General features: G+C 42.1%; 1 protein-coding gene across 10 annotated transcripts in view; it reads right to left on the bottom strand.

Annotated features, from left to right (window-relative positions):
• Window positions 1-17379, bottom strand: part of SH3RF2 (SH3 domain containing ring finger 2) — a 126477-nt gene that overhangs the window by 60614 nt on the left and 48484 nt on the right. For 7 of the 10 annotated variants that reach the window (XM_043590111.1, XM_043590129.1, XM_043590157.1 and 4 more), the window contains exons 3-5: window positions 12187-12456; window positions 8914-9009; window positions 787-1110 (exon numbers count right to left, since the gene is read on the bottom strand). In XM_043590111.1, coding sequence (XP_043446046.1) covers window positions 787-1110; window positions 8914-9009; window positions 12187-12456 — 690 coding nt within the window. The remainder of the gene's footprint in view (window positions 1-786; window positions 1111-8913; window positions 9010-12186; window positions 12457-17379) is intronic. The other 3 variants (XM_043590184.1, XM_043590166.1, XM_043590175.1) reach the window with 1 other exon arrangement.

The raw sequence follows: 17379 nt of genomic DNA, 5'->3' as shown, positions 1-17379 counted from the left end.
TTTTTTAACATTTATTTATTTTTGAGAGACAGAGAGAGGCAGAGCATGAGCAGGGGAGGGGGAGAGAGAGAGAGAGAGATACAGAATCTGAAGCAGGCTCCAGGCTCCGAGCTGTTTGTTAGCACAGAGCCTGATGTGGGGCTTGAACTCTCGAACAGAAAGACCATGACCTGAGCCGAAGTTGGACCCTCAACCAACTGAGCCACCCAGGGGCCCCTTGAAATTCTTAGTCATTTTTGAGCAAGGGGCCTGCATTTTCACGTTCCACTGGGCCCTGCAAATTATGTAGCCAGTCCTGAAAACACCCAGTAACCCACAATTTCTCGTTCCCTCTTTTCCTTCCTTTCCACATGATGCCTAAGACATTGTCAGAGGATAGAATGGAACAGTGAATCTCTAATCATGATGCCAAAACTCTCTCTAGAAAATGGGTGCTATTGTCTCCTGGGAGAGAAGTTCTTTATGGGATGGGAACTATGTCATGGCTTTCAGCATGGGAAAACACAGTGTCTGTGAAGATCTCGCAAGTTGTTTAACTCCTCTTGGCCTCAGTTTTCTTATCTATAAAATGGGGAGAACAATAATAGTACCTAACTCAAGAGGCTGGTTCAAGGATGACATGGAATCATGTGTCTACAGCTCTGACATATAATATACACATTAGTTGTTATTAGTGCATTATGGATGCTCAGCAGGTACTAAATATCCAATACTGTTTATGACATGGTGTGTGTGCATCACCTGCCTGACTCCAAGGTGCCCTTATCCCAGGGGTTTGTTTCCTACCTGCCCCACAGAGCTGGGAGGAATATCTCCTTTTTCCGTGTGCTGGGTGATCACAGAGGGGTTGCTGGAGCTGATGAGCACTGGGGTGCTGATCTCCACCATATGGCGCCCCGAGGGAGAATGGACCATCCTGTTGAGAGTGTTCAAAGCTGTTGTGATGGAGAACTGCCCGGGCCCTTTCCTCCTGGACCCAGGGCCCCTGCGGAGGGTGGGCGTGTTGGCTGCTTTGCCTCGGGAGGATGAGGGTACCAGAGACAGGTTCTTTGTGCGGACCGATTGACGGCCTTTGTTCTTCTCTAGGAGGTGTCTTGCAGTGAGGTTGGGCTGAAAACACAGAAGGTCCATGAGAGGTTAGTCTTCCTGATCTGGTGTGAGCAGCTAAGTCCTACCCAGGCTAGTCTGAAGCGGGTTCGGATGCCGCCACCTCAGCCATCACTCTTTGGTCAGCTTCCTCCTTTTATCGATATGTCCCAGCTACTTGGCTGCATCAAGAAATTCCGACAAGTCTCTTGCAAAATAGATATTGCTCTCCTTCCTCACTGAGGTCTCCAGGGGTTAAAAATACGTCATGATACTCTTCCCTGATCGGGAGCACTCTTCCTTTACCCATTTCTCCCAGGCACACCCTCCCCTTTTCCTCCTTCAGCCACTCCTGAATGCCACTGCGTGGGCTGCAGCTTCTATCCTTTTCCACCATGGCACTTTACACAACACACTGCAATCAGTCCCCACTGGACTGTTAGCTACCTGATGGCAGCGAGCTCATACATGTTCGTCTCGGCCCTGTCCCACAGCGGATGCTCAGTGAGTGCTTGTGGAATCACACATGGATGGACTTGGTCAGGTTTTCTCATCTTATAAGCATTTGAACCATAATGTAAATGTATTTGGGACTTTGAATCTTTATGCTACTTTTACTACTTTCTTTAAACACTTTTAACTCCTCACATTTCTCTCTTGTTCCATGCCTCTTAGTCTCTAATATGCTGGTGTATGGAGAAAGAAAAGAAAAGAAAAGAAAAGAAAAAACAAAAGTGCAAGCCCTGATTTGTAGAGTTTCCCAATTTCTACGGTGCAAATACCTACCAATGGTTTAACAACTAGCTAGCAAAATTCCTGAAAATATAAAAACCAGCTCTGACAATCTAGTACCAGCTAGGTCTAGCACAGCCACCAGCTGTGTTATATTTTGGGTTCAGTTCCTTTGGAAGGCTGGAATACATGGACAGAGTTGTCCTCCAAAGCCACGTGTCTCATTCTACTTTACAGATTCAACTATAAAGATAAAAGGGAATTTGCCCATTTAAGAACGTTTTAATGACAATATGCAGATGATTAACATAGCCAAGATAGAAAATTTTATTTTATTTTTAAATGTTTATTCATTTTTGAGAGAGAAGGAAAGAGAAGGGGAGGGGAGGGGCAGAGAGAGAAAGGGACAGAGGATCCAAAGTGGGCTCTGTGCTGACAGCAGCCAGCCCCATGTGGGCTTAAACTCACAAACCATGAGATCACGACCTGAGCCTAAGTCAGATGTTCAACTGACTGAGCCACCCCAGGCGTCCCCCAAGATAAAAAGTTTTTAAAGAAGATACAATTTCTACCTCACAAAGCTTGTAATACTGTGAAAAAGAATCATTGAGTAGGGGAAGGGGCATTACTATGTCCAGTTTATTTTATTTATTTAAAAATTTTTAAAAAATATTTATTTTTGAAGGAGAGAGAGACAGAGCGTGAGTGGGGGAGGGGCAGAGAGAGAAATGGAGACACAGAATCTGAAGCAGGCTCCAGGCTCCGAGCTGCCAGCACAGAGCCCACTCAGAGGCTGATGGGGGGCTCGAACATACAAGCTGTGAGATCATGATCTGAGCTGAAGTTGGACACTTAATGAGCCACCTAGGTGCCCCTATTATGTCCATCTTATGTATGTATGTATGTATGTATGTATGTATGTGTGTTTATCTTTGAGAGACAGAGACAGAGAGACAGAGTACAAGTTGGGGAGGGGCAGAGATAGAGGAAGACACAGAATCTGAGGCAGGCTCCAGGCTCTGAGCTATCAGCACAGAGCCCGACGCAGAGCTTGAACTCACAGACCATGAAATCATGAGCATGGCCAAAGTCAGATGCTTAACTGACTGAGCCACCTAGGTGCCCCTATTATGCCCACTTTAAAGATAAAAGGGCTGTGGCCCGAAGGGGTGACTTATAAATGGCACAACCAGCAAACAGACAACCAAACAAGAAAATATCAGACAGAAGTAAGTGCTTTGACGTGATACAGACAAGTTGGGAGAGGCGCCTACTTTAGATGGGGGTGGGTGGGTCAAGGAAGTCCCCCTGAGAAGGTGGCATTTAACCGAGACACAGATGACAAGAAGGAACCAGCTGTGTGAAGATGGGGGTAAGAACATGCCAGGCAGAGGGATTATAATCAAGTAAAAAGATCCTAAGGAGGGGGAAAAACAGTCTGAGAAAAGCAAGAAACAGAAGCTGGAATGGAGTGAGGAGCAGGTGGTAAAGAGACCACAGAGACAGGCAGGGGCGGGGTCACAAAGGTCCTGGGAGGCTCAAGTTTATTCTAAGTGTAAAGGAAGCCTTTGGCAGGATTAGGAGTGACACAATCTGATTTCTGCTTTTAAAAGCTCATGCTTTGCTTTGGCAGTTTCTTACAAAGCTAAACCCACACTTGGCATCTGACCTAGCCATCTCACTCCTAGGTAATTACTGAAGAGACAGGAAAACTTATGCCTGCTCAAAAATCGGTATGCAAATGTTTATGGCAGCTTCACTCGTAGCTGCCGACAACTAGAAACAACGCATTGTCTTTCACCTGGTGCACGGACAGACTCCGGCACATCCATGCAGTGGAATGCGGCTTAGCAATAAAAAGGGAAGAGCTGCTGATATACCTAACTACATGGATGAATCTCCAATGCTTTGTGCTAAGTGAAAGACGCCAGACTCCAAGGCTACATTTTGCAGGATTCCATTGCTATGACATTCAGGAAAAGGAAAACTATAGGAGCAGAAACCAGATCAGTGCCTGCTATTGGGAATCAGGAAGGGGCTGACTACAAAGAGTCAGCATGTTGTTGCACTTTTTGGGGATGTTGGAACTATTCTAGATATTTTTTTTAATGTTTATTTATTTTTGAGAGAGGTGGGGTGCAGAGAGAGACAGAGAGGATCCGAAGCAGGTTCCGCAGTGACAGCAGACAGCCCAATTCGGGGCTCAACTCACGAACTGTGAGACCATGACCTGAGCTGAAGTCAGACGCTTAACCGACTGAACCACCCAGGCACCCTGGAACTATTCTATATCTTGATGGTCGTGTGGGTATACTGGATGCATTTACCAAAATGTATAGAAGTGGACCCGAAAAGAGTAAATTTTGCCATATGCAAATAAAAACAAATACATAAAAGTTTAGACTTTTTTTTTTTTTTGTTCAGAAGTACCAGCGTACCAGCATAGAAGTAGGGAGACTACCTAGGAAGTTACAGAAGTTGTGTCGGCAAGCTCTGATGGCAGTGTGCGCTCGGGACAATGTCTACATTCCCCAGAGCACCTATCCCTCCATTGTTGATTTAGTAAGAGGGCAACATACACTCTTTGAGTTGAATGAGTAAAGTTCTTTATGGTCATTCACAGCTAGAATGAAATCAATTAATTTTTTTTTCCTGCTTCCTAATTGTTCTTTTTCCCCTGGTGAGCAACACCTTCAGTGTTTTCATCAGCAACATTGACAAAGGGCTTTGTGTGACTCTTGGTCTGCCTGTGTTCTGCCAACGTGATTAATAGCTCGGTTGGGGAAAGACTGCACATCTCTTAAATTTGTACCCACTCGTTTGAAACAATATCCTTGAGGTTCATTGGGCTGAGCAAGGTTCACATAACCCAGGCAGGCCTCACTGGAGAAGTCCTGACAAGAATGGGTATAAGCTCAGCATTTGTTTTACCACCTTTTTATTCAGGTGTAATTCAATAAATCAAGTGATGCATTAACAAGAAAAATCCTGTTTATGCAAAAAAGAAAAAAAAAAAACAACCCATGCCACTCTTACCAGAAAGCTTTCCTTCTTTTCAGTTGCTTTGCATGGCACTGATAATTCAAAACTTGTTTAAAGAGTTCTTAGCAAGTGCTAGTCTTAATGAAATGACTGGAGTCAAAATTTAAGTACTGTTTTAAAAAGCTCAATTTAGATTTCAAGTAATTTTTGAAAATCAGGTTTCCAGATTAGAGCAACCACTTGATTATCTTTTTCCCCTCCTAGCAATTAGGAGAACAAACGAAGCAATGGCTAGTTTGATGATAATCTTGAGGGTTCTCGTAATCACTAATTTTAGAGGTGAAGGGGTGGGGAGAGTGTCCAAATGAATAATCATTAAATGTAGAAATTTTCGAAAAAAGAGTACCAAAAATGGGTAATAAAATCAATGGTGCTTTTTTCCCCCCAGAGCTATGGAGAAGCTTCTTGAAATTATGCAGGGGACCACGCAAGCTCTAAAATGCAAAAATGTAAGCCCCTCCTATGTATCCAATTTGGTATTGATTGTAGCTGATCTCTGTCCTTGGAAATTTAACCACTGTCTCCCCATCACTGTAATTGTCCCTCTTTGGTAGCAGCTCCACCACTAACCTAGGCACATAAAGCAGAAAGTGGGGCATGCATTCTTGACCACTCCCTCTCCCCTGTTCCTCACTTTTGTCAACCTCCAAGCCCTGTGGATCTACCTCCTAAATGGTGTTTGAATCTGTCTACTTGTTTCCAATATCCCGGTCTAAGCCACAGTCATCTTCCAACGGAGCCATGAGCCAGCCTCCTAACTGGTCTTCCTGCTTTTTCCTCTCTCCTCCTCAAATTATTCTTCTTAGTATAGCCAGAAGAGCAGACTTTAAGAAATCCAAGTCTGGGGGCACCTGGGTGGCTCAGTGGGTTAAGCATCTGACTTTGGCTCAAGTCATGGTCTGGAGGTCTGTGAGTTCGAGCCCTGTGTCGGGCTGTGTGTTGACAGCTCAGAGCCTGGAGCCTGCTTTGGATTCTGTGTCTCTCTCTCTGTCTGCCCGTACCCCAGTCTTTCTCAAAAATAAATATACAACAACAACAAAAAGAAACCCAGGTCTGATGGAGTTACTCTGTCCCTTAGAATCTTCCAGTGGTGTCTACTGACTTCTGGATCAAGCCCAAACTTCTTACCATGTGGCACAGACCACCATACTTATCAGATGTTCCTCGTGCTCCCCTGTACTTCTCAGCTGCCTTGAAGACTGGTGGGGCTAGGGGACTGGTTCAGGCCCACGGGCCATGAGTGGAGTGACAAGTGTCAGTTTTGAGCTGAGGCATTTGCTGATACACAACTCAATCCTCCTTACTCCTCCCCTGCTATGAAGACTGGGGAAGTCCATGTGCTCCAGATGGCAACTACAAGGTGGCCCAGCCTCAGTGTGGGTTTCTAGAGTGACTATGTGAGCACAGCTTCTCACTGTTCTGTGCCAAACATGTAATGTGGGTGAGAAGTAAGTTTTTCCTTGCTAAGTCACTGGCAGTTTGGGGCTATTTATTACCATAGCATAACCTAGTTCATCCTGACGAATACAGGATGATTTATAAAGCCCTCAGTGACCTGTCTCCCACTCACTTCCCTGGTGTGTCAGGTTACTATCTTACTTTCTAAGCTCCAGCTCTAGTATTCTTTCGGTCCTGTGGATACACTACACTTCCTCAACCTGTCAGACTTTGGTATATGTTACCTCCACTCCCTAAAACACTCTTCTCTCCGTCCTTACCTACATAACTCCTATCCATCTGGGTGATCTTGGCATACAAGGTATTCGCTGACCTCCTTCCCAGGTCAGTTGCACATTGTTCCCTCCTCCCCCCATTTATTTCCCTCCCTTTCATTCTTTGCATCATTCATCACACTTAAAAATTACTTGATTAATGTCTGACTTTATAGTCCTTGCAAGTAGGAACCCATTATCTCTTTGTATCTTTAGAACTTAGCATAGGACCTGACTTAGCAGGTACTCAGTGAAACATTAGTTGAATGATTGAATATATGTTTACAGGACAGGGTCACACTGAATGGTTTGTTTTCTTTTCTTTTTTTTTTAATATATGAAATTTATTGTCAAATTGGTTTCCATACAACACCCAGTACTCATCCCAAAAGGTGCTCTCCTCAATACCATCACCCACCCTCCCCTCCCTCCCACCCCCCATCAACCCTCAGTTTTTCAGTTTTTAAGAGTCTCTTATGCTTTGGCTCTCTCCCACTCTAACCTCTTTTTTTTTTTCTTCCCCTCCTCCATGGGTTCCTGTTAAGTTCCTCAGGATCCACATAAGAGTGAACACATATGGTATCTGTCTTTCTCTGTATGGCTTACTTCACTTAGCATAACACTCTCCAGTTCCATCCACGTTGCTACAAAAGATTTCATTCTTTCTCATTGCCACGTAGTACTCCATTGTGTATATAAACCACAATTTCTTTATCCTGAATGGTTTGTTTTCTAATTTTTTTCTCTTCATTCACTTTTTAAGCTATTTTTTTTTTTTTTTCACAAAGAGCCTTTCTGTGTCAGGCTAGCCTGTGAGGAATAAGCAATACACCCCTCAGGTGTTTGGAGAAGAAAGAGACAACTGAGTGTTCAACTAGTGGTTAGAAATTTTATGGAGAAAGCAGGTTTCTAGCTGATCCTTGTAAAATGAGTGAAATTTGAACAGGTAGAGAGAATTGGGTGTGTGTGCCTGAAAGGGGCCTCAGCAAGATAAAAGGACTGGTAATGAGAATACTGTTGACTAGAGATGGTAAGATGACCAGACTCTCTGGACCCTTCCTCTATCCTTCCCTTCCATTTTTCATCCCTTCAGCATCAAGTTAGAAGAGCTATAGAGAACCTTGAAAGCTTAGAACCTGCTTTGGCTCTTATGAATGAAAGAACTGGCCCTTTTTCTCCAACTCTGCCCCATTCTATTTTCACCCTGCCTTCCTAGAGGGTGGAAAACATGCCTTTTCCTTCTTTCATAGCTCCCCTGTGCTCACTTTTAATGCTTTGTGCCTGGTAAGCATCCAATTAATGCAGTTAAACAATGAAGCCTCTCCTAAATTTGTAATGACCTGCCTCAAGCTAGGGTGAGGCTCAAGGCTAGAGAGGTTGGGAACTCCAGGTTATAGTATTATACTTGAGAAATAGGCAGATAGGGTCTAGTATGTGCTCTTCTTTTTTAAGGGAGCTTAAAAAACCTCCAGAAGTAATATATGCTTATTTCAGAAGATTTACAAAATACAGGGCAGCGGAAGAAAATGAAAATTATCTAGAATCTCACTATCTGGTGATCACCACCGTTAACAGTTTTGTACATATTGTTCCACCCCCTGTCCATTTATATACACACATATTTATGAAGCTAGTTTAATATAGCTCCATTTGTTAATTGTGGCAAAAAACATGTAACAGAAAATTTACCGCAACAACTATTGTAAAGTGTACAATTCAGCAGTGTTGAGTATGTTCATATTGTTGTGAAACAGATCTCTAGGACTTCTTCACCTTCTAAATCTGAAACTCTATGCCCATTAAACTTTACTTAATAACAAATCATAAACGTCTTTCATAATATACCAAATACTCAAAAATACTGAATTTTCTTTAACATTATGTTTAATGGGTATATATATTTTTTCCTCACCATAATTTAAAAAACCAAAATCCTTATTGTCGGATGTTTAGATTACTTCTGGCTTTTCACCATTACACACAACGCCATGGTGAACACATATATCTTTGTGTACTTGTTTGAATATTTCTTTACAATAAACTGTCAGATTGATGCAACTGCTGAATCAGAGGAGATGTATGTTTTTAGTGTTATTGACATGGGTTTCTTTGAGTTTGGGTATGAGACACTGCACTATTTACACTCCCATCAGAATAAAAAGGTCCATTTCACCACACACTTGCCAGAACTGAATGTTATCTTCTGGAATCTTTTCCTTGGAGACTTTAGTTACTTCTGAAATAAGCCTCATATCAAAAAGGAATTTCTCTCAGGCATCCCGGTGGCACATACATTCTTCTGAGTGGGCGTGAATCAGATGTAGACTTGATACTCACTTACCTCTACAAACAAGATTGGGAAGATGCCGACTTTATCTCCTAACTTGCCTTCTGCCCAGTTCTCATCCACTCGGCTGATCACGGTGATGATATCGTCCTGAAAGAGAGAAAGTCTCATGGTCAGCATTTGCTCTCAGTTTTCAGGTGGTGAAAGCTTTTAGTGGAGAGCAGTTTGGAATCCCAGATGGTGTAAGGTACAAGAAACGTAACTCTTTCATAATTTATTTGTAAAATCTTCTTCCATAAAGGGCATAAGGATTGGGCCACCAAGACCACAGGAGGAGTAGAAATAATTTGGAGGACCAGTGGAATCCAATAGAAAATTTGGAAATGTTTCTAATTTTCATTCACCAGCAGATTCTGAGCTTTCATTTATATTAATCAGATGGAGAAATCAATATGGGAGCCACAGGGAGATCTTTAGCTTAGCAAAAGGAAGAATAAATTTCATTCTAATTTTGAAGAATTTTCAGAACCTATTCAATTTTTAATGTATCAAATGTGAGGTGGCTTTTTATTCAAAGTTTTCCTATTATAAAAGGTTATAGGGGTACCTGGGTGGTTCAGTTGGTTAAGCATCCAACTCTTGATTTTGACTCAGGTCACGATCTCATGGTTTGTGGGATCGAGCCAAGCATTGGGCTCTGTGCTGACAGCACAGATGCTGCTTGGGATTCTCTCTCTCCTTCTCTCTCTGCCCCTCCCCTCTCCAAGATAAATAAATAAACATTTAAAAAAGGTTATATGAAGATTTGTAGAAACATCTGAAAATATAGTATGCAAAACAGAGAATTCTACCACAGTATATATACACTCATTGTTAACATCCTGATTAGCATATTTCCCAGCCAGAGTCTTCTCTCTGAGGATAAAACATACCCAAGTATACATAAATATATGTTGATTTTTAAAAACTTTGATGAAAACATACATACATATATACAATAAAGTTCATAAAGTTTAGATGTAAAGCTTGATGAATGTTAACACTAACTATACGCACGAAACCCCCATCCAGATCAAGAGATATAGACCGTTTCCAGCACCCACAAGGCTCCTTTGTGCCCTTTCCCATTGCCTAGCAAGAAGTAAGCACTATTCTGACTCCTAGCATATACACTCATTCTGCCTCTCCTTATATTTCATACAAAAGGAGTCATGTAAGACATACTTTTCACTGTATACCATATCAGGAACACCTTTCCATATCCATACATGTTCATCAATCCAAATCTGAATATCCATCCACTGATTGCTCTGGCCTTCTGATCCATGCCCCTCAGCAATTTAGATGAATCAGAATCTAAGTTCATTACTGTATTATACCTTTTCTTACCTTTCTCTGCCCCTATCACAATTTACAATTATCCATTTATAGGTTATGATTTCTTTAATGCCTGTCTACCCCTTCAGACTATAAACTCCATGTGTTCAGGGCCTGTGTCTGTTCTGTTCCTTTCTGTGTCCCTAGCACCCAATACAGTGGTTCCCATTTAGTAGTCATTCAATAAATTTCTAAATGAATGTGTGCATGCATGAATAAGTCACTGTGTGAGTAAATTGTACAATTTACTGAGATAGAAAAACACTAGGAAAAGAGCAGCTTTGGGAGGGAAGATTTTTGGTTTAATTTGGACATGCTGAGTTTAGGAAGACCATGAAATTTCCTAGTGTAGCCTAAGCCTTTCATAGCTTCCAGAATGGATCAAATCTTCTCTTCTGGTTCCTTTATCATAATTTTCCATTCCCATATTTGTTCTTTCCACTAGTCTGTCAGCTCTCTGAAGGTAGGAACAATGATTCATCACTTTAATCCAGCAGGCAGCTTGGCACATGGATGAGCTCAATGAATGAACAAGCAGGTGGAGTAAGTGTCCCAGTTTGCAAAGTCCCACAAAGGGGCAAAAAAGGAAGATGACGCTTCTTGCCTCTGCCTTCTTCCAGCAGTGTCCCCAGGGCTCGGCGTTTAATGCCTGGCCCAAAGTAAATACTCAATAAATGTCTGTGGGATTGAACTCCCCTTCCTCTAAGTGTGATTGAAACACAGACTTTGCAGTTTGGGCTACAGAATGGCCTTCCTTAAGGGGCTCATGCTGAGGGGGCTCAGTGTTGAGTGTCGGACTCTTGATTTTGGCTCAGGTCTTGGTCTCATGGGTCATGGAATCAAGCCCTCACTGGGCTGGCACGCTGACTGGGATTGTCTCTCTCTGCCCTCTCCTGCGCGTGTGCGCATACTCTGTCTCCCTCTCTCTCACAAAATAAATAAATACACTTAAAAAAAGAGGACTCACTCTGAGGTGCCAAGGTAACAATGATCAGTATTTCAAAATATGGGGTACAGTGAGGTTATCGAGACTGAGGCAATCTGCAGCAAATCTCATTTCTGGTAGTGGTGGAATAAAAATGTTTGGCAAAAGAAAAGACCTTTCCTGAGCTGCTATACCAGTGCCACTTCTAGTATTGATGTACTTCTCGTAAACAGCGAAGAGTGAAAATCACTCAACTTTGGCTTCTGTGAGAGAATTTGACTGTTTAAGGAATCATAAATACCGAATACAGAGAATTAAAGTAGTCTAGACTTTAGTAGAAGTGTTGTTACTTGCACATGTGAAGAATTTTTTGATTAAAAAAAAGGCAGAAAAAAATCTTAATTAATGTGCTTGGAAAATACAACTTGTAAGAGGTTAGTTATATATAAATGTATAATTATGTTATTGTATGTGTTTGGAATGTTTTGAATACAGTGTTTACTATAAAATAAAATAGAATGTTGTAAAGAGTAGAATTAGATGCTCAGAACTTGGTCAGCAAGAATGTCCTTAGATAAAAGGGTAAAGAGGTAAGATTTGTAGTTTTGCACAGCACACTGTCAAAATGTATTTGTAAACTGTTGTCCACATATCTGTCTGTCCCACTATTCTGCCTATGGACAGAGACTGGGACTTGTTCAGGCTGCATCTCCAGGGCCTGCAAAGAGGTGTTCAAGAGTGACGAGAATGAATGAATGAATGAATGAATGTGTGCATACCTATTTTTGTACTTGCAATAGAAAAGGTTTAAGGATTTGCACCAAACTCTTTAGTAGATTTCTCTGGCAACTTCCATTTAGTTTTGAACACACACATACTTTACATACATATGCACACACACACACATATATACATTTCTGTGTAAAATATATATGTTTTAAAAATTAGCAAGTGTTAAAAACTCCAGGTTGTGGCACAGTATCTGTGTGGTCGCTGGTGACCTCCACGGCTGCCTAGAATTGTACCTTGAGGAAGCTCAGGCAGTCCTGGCTCTCACTCTTGTCTTTGTCTCGTAGGTCAAAATTGTAGAGGGCCCGGCAGAGTGGGGGTGGCTGGGGCAGCTGCTTGATGACTTCCACGGAGCTGGCTGGGAAGATCCCACTGATTCCATTGATCTCCCCCTGGTACCAGTTCTCATCCAGCTGTCTCCGCAGAAGGATGACATCTCCCTTATTAAACCTCAGGTCACCGGGATTCTGCCCTCTGTAGTTGCATAAGGCCTTTGCTCTTGGCACCTGCAGTGGCACAGACCAGTGAAATACGTACTTAGCTTACAGATTGGAGGGACAGAAGTATGTATAGCATTATTAACTGATTACTGAGTACTCCCTATGTGCTAAGTGCTGGATGTAGATCATCTTCTTTAACCTTTGAGATAGACATTCTTATTAGTCCATATCTAAGTAGGGCACCTGAGGCACAGAGTGGGTTAGTACCTTGCCTAAGGGGACACAGCTGGGAAAAGGCAGATAGTGGGTCTGAACTCAGACTATCTGATTTTAGAGGCCCTGTTCTTAATCCCTCTGCAGGGAACAGGATTTTGGCCACAACTCTGTGAACTTGAGTGAGTCAGTGACTCTTTCTGGGGCCTGAATATTGATTTGGAATTGTGGCTTGACCTCTTTCCTGTCATGTGACCATGATCAAGTCATTTAATCATTCATAAATCTATCCATTTATAAAATGGGATAATAATAGAATATGTGCTTTATCAGGTCAGTTGTGAGGACTACATAATATTCACAATGCATTTAGCATATCGCTTGATACATAGTACATACTCCATAAATGGCATCTCTTATAAATTTTTTTATTACATTTCTTTATTTTTGAGAGTCAGAGACAGCGTGAGTGGGGGAGGGGCAGAGAGAGCGAGACATAGAACCCGAAGCAGGCTCCAGGCTCTGATCTGTCAGCGCACAGCTCGATGTGGGGCTCAAACTCAAGAACCATGAGATCATGACCTGAGCTCAAGTCAGACGCTCAACTGACTGAGCCACCTAGGCGTCCCTAAATGGCATCTTTTATAATCATCGTCTGTAGGGAAAGGTTAATAATATCAGTTCTACCTACTCCTCAGTGTTGACGGGGAGACAACTGAGGTGAGAAGTCCCTGAAAATACAAAGTGCTGTATGAAGGGCATCTGGCTGGCTCATTTGGAGAAGCATGAGATTTTTTTTTTTTTTACATATTTATTTTTGAAAGAGAGAGAGATAGAGTGTGAGCAGGGGAGGGGCAGAGAGAGAGGGAGACACAGAATCCCAAGCAGGCTGCAGGCTCCGAGCTGTCAGCACAGAGACCTTTGCGGGCCTTGAACCCACAAGCCGTGAGATCATGACCTGAGCCAAAGTCAGACGCTTAACCTACTGAGCTATCCAAGTGCCCCAGAAACATGAGATTCTTGATCTCAGGGTTGTGAGTCTGAGCCCTATGTTGGGTGTGGAAATTACTAAAACCAAGCTTTAAAAAAGAGAGACAAAGTGCTATATGAGAGTGATTGCAGCATGATTTGTCCTCAGCCTTGTCTAGAAAGTGTAAACCTTGTGAGGGCTTGCATCATTAGGGAGCATTGAGACAAAGAAACATTTAGTCAGAGATCAGTCAGCACTTTAAAAAAATCAGCTAAAGAACTGTCAAATTAGTTGTCTATCCAAATAATTATTTTAGTGAAGTGCATTTTTTTCTAATTGAAACTGGTTTCTACACAGAGAAATGGCCTCACTCTCGTCTTGCTTGGAGTCATTTTGGCAAACTAAAGGTTCTAATAACTTATGTTTAATAGCCCTTCAGGGTCACTTGCATTGTATTTTACTTTGTGCTTTCCTCAGCAGTGGGGTGACATAGTCCCCTTTCTCGGGGGGTGGTCTTGCTACTCATAAGGGGGTGTAAGCAGGCAGAGTTCCAGTTCTCCAAGAACCTTCCGAGACCGCAATGTTACTTGAAAAGGAATTTCAAGCAGTTTAGGGGTAGAGACAAGAATAGTCCCTTGCTGACGGGATGATAGAGAAGTGCTTTTCTGCTGGTCCCTGGATACAGTAAAGGGAGCCTAGGGAAAAAGAAAACCACAGGAACACAGCTCATCCTCGGGAAACTTGGGGACACGTGAGCAAAGATGCGTGGGCTAGGAGGTTTAGCACAGCGTTATGGAGATTATAAACGGAACTGGTTGAATAAATTATGATACACCCACACAGTGGAAAACCCTGCAGTCATTAAAATTGATGAGAGAATCTATATGAGAATTACTCCTGATATATACTAAATTTAATAGAAGAGGTTAAAAACAGTTATGTTTTCATTATAAATGAAAACTAGGCTTTCCTTGTAAACACATACGTATATTTTTACCTTGAGAAAATGCTGGATAGCCAGACCAGCATTTTAAGAGTGATTATTTCTAAGCAGTGATATTTTTGAAAATTAAAAAATTGTTTTCCTAAGTGCTTAGCCATGCTTTCTAACTATTCTACAATGAAATAATTGTATTGTCTATTAAAATTGAATAGTAGAGGGGTGCCTGGCTAGCTTAGACAATAGACCATTTGGCTCTTGATCTCTGGGTTGTGAGTTTGAGCCCCATGTTGGGTATGGAGATTATGTAAAAAAGAAAATTGAAAAAAAATTGGATAGTAAAAATAAAATGAATGAAACTGGGGAATGAAAAGTGGTATGAACGCAATTTAGGAAGAAAATAAGCCAAGCTGAGTAGGATCTACAGATTATGCAACTACCTCTTTGGAGAAGTTTCTTATCTGAGAAATAAGCAGGTGGAAGCAGAATGAGAGCAGAGGATTTCTGAAGAATGATTTGAATCTGTTAGACTCCCCAGGCTGGGTATAGCAGGGAACAACAGTTGTCCCTCCATATTTTTTCTCCCAATTTTCCACTGTAAAATAAATCACATTTTGGGGGGTACATGGCCACCTGGAACGCCGATCACATTTGCCAGCCTCTCTGGACAGCTAAGTTTTGGCCAATGGGATATAAGCGAATTTTAGGAAGTGTCGTTACTGAGAGAGATTGATTTTCTCTTTCCTTTCCTCCACTTTGCCATGTGGAATGCAGACATGACTGCTGGAGTTCCAGCTGCCATCTTGAACAGTGAGGATGAGGGTCACACTGAAAGAGGGAAGGAAGTAGTCTGGGTTGCAGAGCTGTCACACAAGTCTTGAACTACTTTCACTTCCAGATTTTCGTCTGGAAGCTAAATAAACTTCCGTCTTGCTTAATGCACAGTTAGTATGGATTCGTAAAAGAAAAGGGAGGAAGAATGAAAAAAATTAGGAAAAGAAAGAACCGAAGCCCTTTTCTTTGACTTTGCATAATCATGATAGTGTCAATAATTAACATTTATTGAGTGCTCCTTCCTACGGGCCAGGAGTTGTGCTCGGTACTCCACAATATATCTCAATATATCTTATTTAATCTCATGCCAACCTGTGATTAGACTCCCGTGTATCAGAAGTTACAAAGTTGCCCAAGTTCGTGAAGGTAGGAAGTGGTGGGTTCAGGATCTGAGGTCGAGTTTGTCTGTCCCGAAGAGCCCAAGCCGGTGTTTTTCAAAATGAAGTTTGTGGTTCACCTGTATCAGACTCCTGGACCACATCCCTGATCTATTTGACCAGAATCTCTTGGAGTGCGATTCAAGTAGCTACTTTGTCATCAAGCTCCCCAGCATCCAAGTTTGATGCCCTGGTCTGAGTTACATCTTATTCTAACTAAAACGGGAGCAATGGAGTTTTGATGTAGGCTTTGTAAATGGCTAAGCTGCCTTTTTTCTTTCTTTTCTGGAAGATACTCCAGTGCAAGTGGCTACATATTTTAATGACTACTAAGCAAGTATATTAAAACTGAAATTGCACAGAGTGCTTACATCTTTTTGAAGATGTATGTACGTTGAAACCCTGAGATAGTTCTAGTTGCCTGACCACCTTCATCTTTGTGGGAGTGAACTGTCAGTCCATTCTTAACATCTTCTTACTCTTCAACCTCCCCTGGCATTCTCAGTTCTACATTCATACTTATAGGAACTATGGACTTCCTGCTGAAAAAAGGTCGGTGGGGCGGGTGGGTGCAGAGAGAGGGAGAGAATCTGAAGAAAGGAAGGAAATTAACGTTTATTGTGGTACTGGCAGGCCACAGAAATTTGTCTCACATTACCGCTTTACTGCACTCTTCATGTATTGTCATTTACATCATCTCAAATCCTATGAAGTCGGTGGTGTCACCCCATTGTACTGATGAAGAAACAGAAGTTCTGAGACATTCAGTGTTATCGCGCAAGGTCACACAGCTAACGTGTGGCAGCCCCAAGACTGACTTAGGCTCTTTTGACCTCAAGGCCTGGTGTTTCTATCATCCTCATTCTCTTTCATCCAGCTGAAGTCACCAAGTATGTTTTTCCATCATAAAACTCATTTGGGTCTCTGTTTTATAATCAAAATCTGAATAGAGTGTGAATGCAATTTGCTGGCTGCTGGCTGCATTAGCATGAATTATTGAACTCCAGAGCCCTCACATAAAAGTTAAGCACCTGAAGAGACTCAGCTGGTTGATTCTATCCGGTTCTCAACTGTTCTCTCAGGGGAAAATGACTCTGCGTTCCACATCAGCTATCACCCGTCACATTGTTGGTAATAGGTTTTATCACCCACAATTGTTTTCTGTCTCTACAGGTGTGGGTGGGAGGGGAATGGGGATAAAGTGGGTGTGGAGGTCTCAAAGCCAAGCCATTACCAAACCCTTTTTCCTGGTGATTTTCAGAAAGCCAGATGATCCAACGGAAGCTCGCATGTACCCCCGAAGCTTTCCTTCTCTGAGATTCAAAAGGCTCAAGACTTCTATGGTCCCGTAATTTGTCTATTCATTTGTCACCATTGTAGGGTCTGAGAGCCATGAGGGCCATGCTTTTGATGGAGGAATAATACATGAAACCAAGAAACAAGGAAACACGGAAACACGGTCATGCAGAGACATTAGCAGTAAAAGGAGGAGGGAACTTGTCCGGATGAGCACTGGGTGTTGTATGGGAGTGATGAATCACGGGAATCTACTTCTGAAGGCAAGAGCACACCATATACACTGCATGTTAGCTACTTGGTGATAAATTATATTTTAAAAAAAGTATGTTGTAGTAATGAATGTTAGTAATAAAATT

This window comes from Prionailurus bengalensis, chromosome A1 (assembly GCF_016509475.1).
Source record: "Prionailurus bengalensis isolate Pbe53 chromosome A1, Fcat_Pben_1.1_paternal_pri, whole genome shotgun sequence".
NCBI classification, from domain to species: Eukaryota; Metazoa; Chordata; class Mammalia; order Carnivora; family Felidae; genus Prionailurus; species Prionailurus bengalensis.
This window is presented reverse-complemented; position numbering and strand designations above follow the sequence as displayed.